Source organism: Hyperoodon ampullatus (assembly GCF_949752795.1).
Source record: "Hyperoodon ampullatus genome assembly, chromosome: X".
NCBI lineage: Eukaryota > Metazoa > Chordata > Mammalia > Artiodactyla > Ziphiidae > Hyperoodon > Hyperoodon ampullatus.
In genome coordinates this window covers 64,258,539-64,268,564 of record NC_136913.1, presented here as the reverse complement: position 1 = coordinate 64,268,564, position 10,026 = coordinate 64,258,539, and the positions used below count along the sequence as shown (strand labels likewise).

Sequence of the window (10,026 nt, the reverse complement as noted above, 5' to 3'; positions counted from 1 at the left end):
AAAACACTAGAAGGAGTCAACAATAGATTAGATGACACAGAGGAATGGATCAGAGATCTAGATGACACAGCATAGTGGAAATCACCCAAGCTGAACAAGAAAAAGAAAAAATTAGCTTTTAAAAAAATGAGGATCGTTTAAGAGACCTCTGAGACAACATCAGCATACTACATTCTCATTATAGGGATCACAGAAAGAGAAGAGATACAGATAAAGGGTTAGAGAACTTATTTGAAGAAATAATAGCTGAAAACTTCCCTAACCTGGGAAAGGAAAAAACATCCAGATTCAGGAAGCACAGAGGGTCCCAAACAAGATGAACACAAAGAGGTGCACACCAAGACACATTATATCTAAATGGCGAAATTAAAATAAAACGAGGATCTTAAAAGCAGCAACAGAAAAGCAACATGTTATGTACAAGGGCACTCCCATAAAGCTATCATCTGACTTTTCAGCAGAAACTCTGCAGGCCAAAAGGGATTGGCACAATATACTGGAAGTGATGAAAGGAAAAAAGTTACAACCAAGACTACTCTACCCTTCAAAGTTCTCATTCAGATTTGAAGAAGTGATAAAAAGTTTTACAAAGCAAAAGCAAAAAGAGTTCAGCACCATTAAACCAGCTTAACAAGAAATGTTAAAGGCACTTCTCTAAGCAAAAAAGGCCACAACTAGAAATATGAAAATTATGAAAAGAAAAATCTCACTGGTAAAGGCAAACATGCAGTAAAGGTAGTAGAATAACCACTTATAAATCTAGTAGGAAGGTTAAAAGACAAAAGCAGTAAAATCATCTATATCCACAATAAGTAGTTATGGGATACACAAAACAAAAAGATGTAAGATATGATGCAAAAAACAATAAATACTGGGGGTGTGGAGGAGTAGAAATGTAAGATGGTTAGAATGCACTTGAACTTAAGAGATCATCAACTTAAAATAATCACATATATACAGGTTGTTATATATGTACCTCATGACAACTACAAACCAAAACCATATAATAGATACATACACAAAAAAGAGAAACACTAAAGGTAGTCATTAAATTATAAGGGAAGACAGCAAAAGAACAAGGGAACAACAACAAAAAGAACTACAAAACCAACCCCAAAACAGTTAACAAAATGGCAATAAGTAATACCTATCAATAATTACTTTAAATGTAGATGGAGTAAATGCTCCAATCTAAAGACATAGAGTGGCTGAATGGATTAAAAAGCAAGACCCGGGGCTTCCCTGGTGGTGCAGTGGTTGAGAGTCTGCCTGTCGATGCAGGGGACATAGGTTTGTGCCCTGGTCTGGGAAGATCCCACATACAGTGGAGCAGCTAGGCCCATGAGCCGTGGACACTGAGCCTGCACGTCTGGAGCCTGCTGCTCCGCAATGGGAGAGGCCACAACAGTGAGGCCACAACAGCATACCGCAAATAAAAAAAAAAGCAAGACCCATACATATGCTCCCTACAAGAGGCTCAACTTCAGATCTAAAGCCACACACAGACTGAAAGTAAGGAGATGGAAAAATGTATTCCATACAAATGGAAGCTATAAGAAAGCTGGAGTAGCAGTACTTGCATCAGACAAAATAGATTTTAAAACAGAAGTGTAAGAGTGTTACAAGAGACAACAAAGGACATCAACATAGTAGCACCTAAATACATAAAGCAAATATTAACAAACATAAAGGAGAACTTGACAGTAATGCAATAATTGTAGGGAAATTTACCACCCCACTTACATCAATAGACAGATCATCCACACAAAATAAACGCTGGCCTTAAATATGAATATGTTCAATAATATTGTAATAACTTTGTATGGAGATAGATGGTTACTAGACTTATCAGGGTGATAATTTCATAATGTATGCAAATGTCAGATCACCATGTAGTACACTTGAAGCTAACATAATGTTGTACATCAACTATATTTCAATTAAAATAAATTAAAATTGATTGTGAATATTCTATGAAATTAGTGCCAATAGTCATTAACATTTGAAAATTGGTAGTATGGCAGTGGAGTTACTTTTAAAAAACAGATATCCATGGGACTTCCCTGGTGGTGCAATGGTTAAGAATCTACCTGCCAATGCAGGGGACATGGGTTTGAGCCCTAGTCTGGGAAGATCCCTCATGCTGTGGAGCAACAAAGCCCTTGCACCACAACTACTGAGCCTGTGCTCTAGAGCCCGCAAGCCACAACTACTGAAAGCCCGCACACCTGCGCGTCACAACCACTGAAGTTCGTACATCATAACTACTGAAGCCCACGTGCCTAGAGCCCGTGCTCCACAACAAGAAAAACCACCACAATAAGAAGGTTGTGCACCGCAAAAAAGAGTGGCCCCTGCTCGCCGCAACTAGAGAAAGCCCACACACAGCAACGAAGACCCAACGCAGCCAAAAAATAAATAATTTCTTTTTAAAAAGAAAATAAAAATTTTAATAAATAAATAAAATATAGATATCCATTGAGGAGGCAGGGGGAAGGAAAGCTGCTCAGTATCACTAGCCATTAGGAAAATGCAAATTAAAACCACAAGGAGATTCCTTTATACCCATACTGGAATGGGTAATATTTTTTTTTTTACATAGGGATAATTCCAAGTGCTGATAAGGATGCAGAACAATTGGAATTCTCGTACATTTCTTGTGGGAATGCAAAATAGCTCAGATACTCTGAAAAACAGTTTGACAGTTTCTTATAAAGTTTCTTATAACGTTAAACATACACTTAGCATATGACCCAGTAATCCTACTCCTGCATATTTCCCCTAGAAAATGAAAACCTGTGTTCACACAAAAATTTGTATATGAATGGTTATAGCAGCTTTATTTATACTAGCCCAAACCTGGAAAACAAAAGAAATGTCCTTCAATGGGTAAAAAGTAAACAAAGTATACTACTCAACAATCAAAAGTAATGAACAATTGATACTCATAGCAACATAGATGAACCTAAAATGCATTACTGTAAGTGAAAAAATCCCAGTTCATAGCACAGGGAATGTAGTCAATAATATTGTAATAACCTTTGTATGGTGCATAATTTATAAAAATATCAAATCACTATATTGTATACCTGAAACTAGTATAATATTGTAAGTCAACTATACTTCAATTAAAAAAACAAAAATAGGGCTTCCCTAGTGGCGCAGTGGTTGAGAGTCTGCCTGCCGATGCAGGGGACACGGGTTCGTGCCCCGGACCAGGAAGATCCCACATGCCATGAAGCGGCTGGGCCCATGTGCCATGGCCGCTGAGCCTGCGCATCTGGAGCCTGTGCTCCGCAACAGGAGAGGCCACAACAGTGAGAGGACCGTGTACTGCAAAAAAAAAAAAAAAAAAAAAAATTTAAAGGCTATGTGCTATATGATTCCATTTGTATGAAATTTTGGAAAAGGCAAAAATACATAGAAAACAGATTGGTGGTTACCTGGCTTAGGGGGCTGAGGAAGTTCTACATTGTATCTGAGATGGTCGTTACAAGATTCTACCCATGTGTAAAAGCTCACAGAACTGTAAACCAAACAAAAGTTAATTTTACTACATTTAAATTAAAAAATTTTTTAAAATCCTTCTCTCATGCTTCTCTGGAACTTCCTACACCCTTCTTCCTCCCACCCCTACCATCAGACATCTCCTTCTTAAGACAGTGTCTTCCCAAACTTTGCTAGGTTTTCTCCTGACCATCACATAAATCTACTCATTCCTTAAGGAATCTACCCATTTCTTGGCTAAAGAGCATATGTATGCTGATAACTACTGGATATGTATCTCCAGCCCAGAACTCCTTCCTGAGTTTCAGACCTGAATAACCAAGTGCCTTTCAATTTCACCCACCCCAAAATCCATTTCCTGTTTTGTTCCTTCTCCTTCATCTCCCACTCACATCTAATTATTCACTGAGGTGTGTTGATTGTACTTCCTAAATATCTCTGGAAGCTGTGTACTTTTTCGAGCCTGATTACCATGACCCCAGACCATGTGTCTGTCATCTGTGTTACTGCAATAGCTTTTTAACTGATTTTCCTGATTCCTGTCTTGCCCCTCTTCCAGTCCATCCTCCATATTGCAACTAAAATGATGAAAAACTTAAATCTGTGTAATGGCTCTTTTGTTGGTTTCAGCAGAGTCAGAACTCCTTAACATGGCTTACAAGCCCTTTTATGATCCAGCCCCTGCTCATCTCTCCAGATTCTTAACTCTGAAGCTTCCTCTCCACCAGTTCTATCCCCACATTCTATGCTTGAGCCACACCTCAACTTCTTTCAGCCCCTCAAACATGCCACTGATGCTTCCCATGATTGGGATGCTTCCTCAGCAAACTCCCGCCTCCTCCATTCCAGTCTCCTTCAGCTGGCTATATAGTATTTTTTACCCTTTTATTTATTTATTTTTATTTTTATTTTTTTTAATTTTTTTTACATCTTTATTGGAGTACAATTGCTTTACAATGGTGTGTTAGTTTCTGCTTTATAACAAAGTGAATCAGTTATACATATATATATGTTCCCATATCTCTTCCTCTTGCGTCTCCCTCCCTCCCACCCTCCCTATCCCACCCCCCCAGGCGGTCACAAAGCACCGAACTGATCTCCCTGTGCTATGCGGCTGCTTCCCACTAGCTATCTACCTTACGTTTGGTAGTGTATATATGTCCATGCCTCTCTCTCGCTTTATCACAGCTTACCCTTCCCCCTCCGCATATCCTCAAGTCCATTCTCAAGTAGGTCTGTGTCTTTATTCCTGTCTTACCCCTAGGTTCTTCATGACATTTTTTTTCTTAAAGTCCATATATATATATATGTGTGTTAGCATACGGTATTTGTCTTTCTCTTTCTGACTTACTTCACTCTGTATGACAGACTCTAGGTCTATCCACCTCATTACAAATAGCTCAATTTCGTTTCTTTTTATGGCTGAGTAATATTCCATTGTATATATGTGCCACAAACCCTCAGAATGGGAGAAAATATTTGCAAATGAAGCAACTGACAAAGGATTAGTCTCCAAAATTTATAAGCAGCTCATGCAGCTCAATAACAAAAAAACAAACAACCCAATCCAAAAAATGGGCAGAAGACGTAAATAGACATTTCTCCAGAGAAGATATACAGACTGCCAACAAACATGAAAAAATGCTCAACATCATTAATCATTAGAGAAATGCAAATCAAAACTACAATGAGATATCATCTCACACCAGTTAGAATGGCCATCATCAAGAAATCTAGAAACAATAAATGCTGGAGAGGGTGTGGAGAAAAGGGAACAACACTCTTGCACTGCTGGTGGGAATGTGAATTGGTACAGCCACTATGGAGAAGAGTATGGAGGTTCCTTAAAAAACTACAAATAGAACTACCACATGACCCAGCAATCCCACTACTGGGCATATACCCTGAGAAAACGATAATTCAAAGAGTCATGTACCACAATGTTCATTGCAGCTCTATTTACAATAGCCCAGAGGTTGAAACAACATAAGTGTCCATCATCAGATGAATGGATAAAGAAGACGTGGCACATATATACAATGGAATATTACTCAGCCATAAAAAGAAACAAAATTGAGCTATTTGTAATGAGGTGGATAGACCTAGAGTCTGTCATACAGAGTGAAGTAAGTCAGAAAGAGAAAGACAAATACTGTATGCTAACACATATATATGGAATTTAAGGAAAAAAATGTCATGAAGAACCTAGGGGTAAAACAGGAATAAAGACACAGACCTACTTGAGAATGGACTTGAGGATATGGGGAGAGGGAAGGGTCAGCTGTGACGGGGCAAGAGAGTGGCATGGACATGTATGCACTACCAAACCTAGAATAGATAGCTAGTGGGGAACAGCCGCATAGCACGGGAGATCAGCTCGGTGCTTTGTGACCAGCTGGAAGGGTGGGATAGGGAGGGTGGGAGGGAGGGAGATGCAAGAGGGAAGGGATATGGGAACAGATGTATATGTATAACTGATTCACTTTGTTATAAAGCAGAAACTAATAAAAAAAGTATATTAAACATAAAAGAGAAAAAACTATGAAGAAAATTTAAATCACCTATAATCCCACCACCTGAAGATAACTCATGTTAACATTTTGTTATATTCCATCGATATTTTATATGAATATATTTGTTAAACATTGAGAGCATATTGTGTTCAGTTTTGAATTCTGCTTCTTTCACTAATGCTGAAAATAATTTCCCATTACATCAAGGTGCTATTGTTTACTTAACCAATTCTCTGCTGTCCAACATTAAGATTTTATTCAGTTTTTCACTATTATGAGTAAGGCTGCCAATAATATCATTGAACTTAAACATTTTTCCTCATTTATAATCATTTTCCTATGATAGGCTCCTAGAAGCAAAACTACTAATATGAACTTTTTAAAAGACCATTAATATATATGGCCAAATTGTTTTCCAGAAAGCTTATACTAATAATAGCTGCTTGAGTACCTACTATATGCCAGATATTGTTTTAGTTAGGTTTTGTTATGCCTGTTTTACAGATGAAGAAACTAATTTTTCCAGAATCACAGAGATAGCAAATAGCAAAGTTAGAATTCAAATTCAGAATTGCCCAATTTCAAAGCTTGTGTTATTTCTTGTGAATTTCAGAAATAAATATTTTTGCATTATCAAATTATTATGTATGTGTACTAGAGGAAATGTGGAAAATACAAGTAGAAAGTAGAGAAAATGAAAATAAATTACCCATGAATCCACCACTTCCAACAACTTAGTGTATTTCATTGGTCTTTGTTCCAGATAATGATTCTGGGTTAAAAATAAGTATAACTTTGTATATATAATTTTGCATCCTGCATTTTTCACTTAGTATTTTTCAATGCTGACCCATAGTCTTCAAAAATATATAACAGTTGCATATTATTGTCAATGAATGTTACCATGTGGATATTTACAGTAGTTTAGCTCACTTGTGAATTTCTTTTCTTCATTCCCAGGACCCTCTATCTCCAATGAAGCTTACAGAGTTCAGTGTTGGGAACCATTCTAATCTTCAAAATAAGTCACCATGGCAGATTGGAAGCTTCACAATTTGAATGCATCCCATCAAATACTTGCTGTGCAGATAGATGTTTCAGGACTTTACAGGTTATTTAATTTACTAGCTGAACTCATCAATCTGGTAGCAATTAATTCAAGCCAGTCTTCCTCTGCTTCTTTCTTCATTTCCCCTCTCCCCATCTGTGAAAGCCTAAATGTAACATATTTATCTTTCCAGAGGCTCTTTTCATTCCTCTTGTCAGGTAAAGGGGAACTCAAAAGACTTCCTTGGAGTCTTTAACTCCCCTAGAAAGACTGTTAATCATATCTATAGAGTCTTTGTTTTATTGAGGGGAATCAGACTAGCTTGCTGCTTGTACACATGTACATTTATAAGCATGCATATGTGCAGCATATTTACACAAAATTCTTCTGTGGTGTTGTGAAAATTGAGGCTTAAAAAAATCTGAAGTTTTTATTCAATCATATTTTTTTAAATAGCAATTTAAATATTTGCTGAGCTGTGAACACCTTCCCTATATCAGGTACCTAAAATTCAAGAGGGAGATTCAACACTGTGATCAAGGTCCTCAAATTGGGAATTGAACAACTATGTAAAACCTGTTCTCTGTCATAGATGTGTGGTATTCCTGAAAACACCACAGCTAAGAGAGAAGATCAGATCAGATTTCCATTTTATTTAACATAATGATTGGTGTTTTAAAGACTTTTAATGCCACACTGTGGTAAAATTCTCCAATAACGTTTATTCTTTTTTCTGCTACCTAGCTTTATTTTAGCCTTTATGAATTACTCTTACGATGAAAGAAAAACTATAAGCCTAAGTTATGGACCATTGGCTTTGTTAAGGGGTTTAAGGATGATGTTCAGGTTAAATTACAATACTGTTAATAAGGGTGAAGTTTCACAGTTGAAATTAGCCTAAGGATTAGCACTAAAGATATTTTTTTCACAACAGGGATTAGTGTACAGATAGTGAAAAACCTAACAGTAATATGCCAATTCTTTCTCCTTTTTCTTTTCTTTTTTTTCTTTTAGTTCCAGTAGTAGTGCAGCCATTAAGATAGTTTACATCTATTTCCCAATTTATTTATAATAAGCCTTTATTTTAGTCCTAGTGCCTGAATCAATGAGTATGGACATTAATGCTGCTTCTCTATAATAATAATACCTAAGAGTATTGATGGTTTTCATTTCTCAGTCAGTCATAGTGCCCAGCTGCTAACAATAGAAGTCCCAACTCTTACAGAGATCAGTGAGTTAGAGGCATCGTACTGATATCAAGTTGTTGAGCTCCTAGAGGGATGTTAGTTTTGCTAAATTATTCCCCCTAAAACCTTTTTGAGTAAAAAAGAATTGCCTGCCACAAACAATTCAGTGTTCAGATTCCAGTAGAGCTGTGAATGTGAGCAATTCAGCTATTTAAAGCAACAAAAGATGTGTTCATTTGAATCCTCTAGGTAATTTTGGTCACGGTAAGACTTTCAGCATAAATTAAATGGATTGTGATTGTGGCCAGCATTTCATTTAAAAGGATACTAGACATGACTAAATCTATTAGGGCCAGGGACTGTTTCTCAAACTCAGATGCCAAGAACCAGCCTAGAGGACTATGCACACTGGGTTTCATGAAGAAATCATGTATGTTCAGATGGGAAGATACTTTTTCCCCTTCCTCTTTCCCTTTAAAACACTCTCTTGTTTGGGTTAATCTTGAAAGCATATTTGATCATCCACATGGTCTTATGTTTGACAAGCCTTGCCTTATATTCATATAGAAATGCACCTTTCCTAAAGGTAGGGCTGTTGCTTACTCCACAGCCAGTAGGCCTCAAAGCAATCTTTCCCATCCATCATCTTCTGCCAAGAGTTTAGGCAGAATAGCCGCTAACTATGATTCAAAGTCAGGAAGGAATCAAGAACTTATTTAATGAATAGAGTGTATCAGCACTCAGCACTCATAGAAATCAGGTCATAAAAGACAGTGTCAGGGAACTACAAGAAAGCACTGGAAGGGTAAAGCTCAGGAAAGCTATAATGCAAAGTTGATTGTTTAATGTCTTACAGACTTACACTGTCTTCAAAAGGCCAAATAAATCAGGGTTTTACCTGGGGGCTTAGGGAAATAAAGAAACCCTATTCCTATCTCTGAACCTTTATTCCAATAGCTTATAGATTCTGATACTATCCCCATTATAGGTCATTGAGTATTGACTTCTGTACCTAGACACCACCACCCCCCAATTGGTTGACTATTTATAAGGAAGACAGACAGGTTTGTTTGATAATTAGCATACCCTGATCTGGCTCCTTTGCTTGCTTTTCCTTGGGGCCACATCCAATAACCTCTATGGGATCTCATTCCCCAGTCTTTGGTACCCAGCTTCTCCATTTGCAAAACAAAGACACTCGTTAGGATCATACAGGTGAAAGGTGCTATGTAACTCCCCAGTGCTCTTATATGTCCTTCATTGCAGGAATGGAATGCAAAGTTTAACCAGAACAGTATTTCTAAACAAATCAGTGTGCTCCATTCTTTCTTCCACACTCTCATTGATGATTTGTTCTTGCAGAACTTAGAGTACCTTATTAATGTTATTCCATTCATTCCAACAATGTCCTTGGAAAGAGGTGGAATAGAAGTGATTTTCCCCATGGTACAACCTTAAAAATTAAGGACAAGGGCTTCCCTGGTGGCGCAGTGGTTGGGAGTCTGCCTGCCGATGCAGGGGACGTGGGTTCGTGCCCCAGTCCAGGAAGATCCCACGTGCCACGGAGCGGCTGGGCCCGTGAGCCATGGCCACTGAGCCTGCACGTCCGGAGCCTGTGCTCCACAGCAGGAGAGGCCACAACAGTGAGAGGCCCGCGTACCGCAAAAAAATATATAAAAAATTTAAAAAGATAAATAAATAAATAAAATTAAAAAAAAATTAAGGACAAAAGAAATGAAACACCCTCCAAAAGCACATAGCTGTCTGGGAC

At 37.8% G+C, this 10,026-nt stretch overlaps 1 protein-coding gene across 1 annotated transcript in view; it reads left to right on the top strand.

Moving 5' to 3' along the window:
* ZDHHC15 (zDHHC palmitoyltransferase 15) overlaps positions 1-7,033 on the top strand; it is a gene marked incomplete at both ends in the record, with an annotated part of 104,218 nt that extends 97,185 nt beyond the window's left edge. Inside the window, one exon of the mRNA XM_079727310.1 lies at positions 6,981-7,033. Within this exon, the coding sequence (XP_079583436.1) occupies positions 6,981-7,033 (53 nt within the window). The remainder of the gene's footprint in view (positions 1-6,980) is intronic.
* Between the last annotated feature and the right edge of the window lie 2,993 nt (positions 7,034-10,026).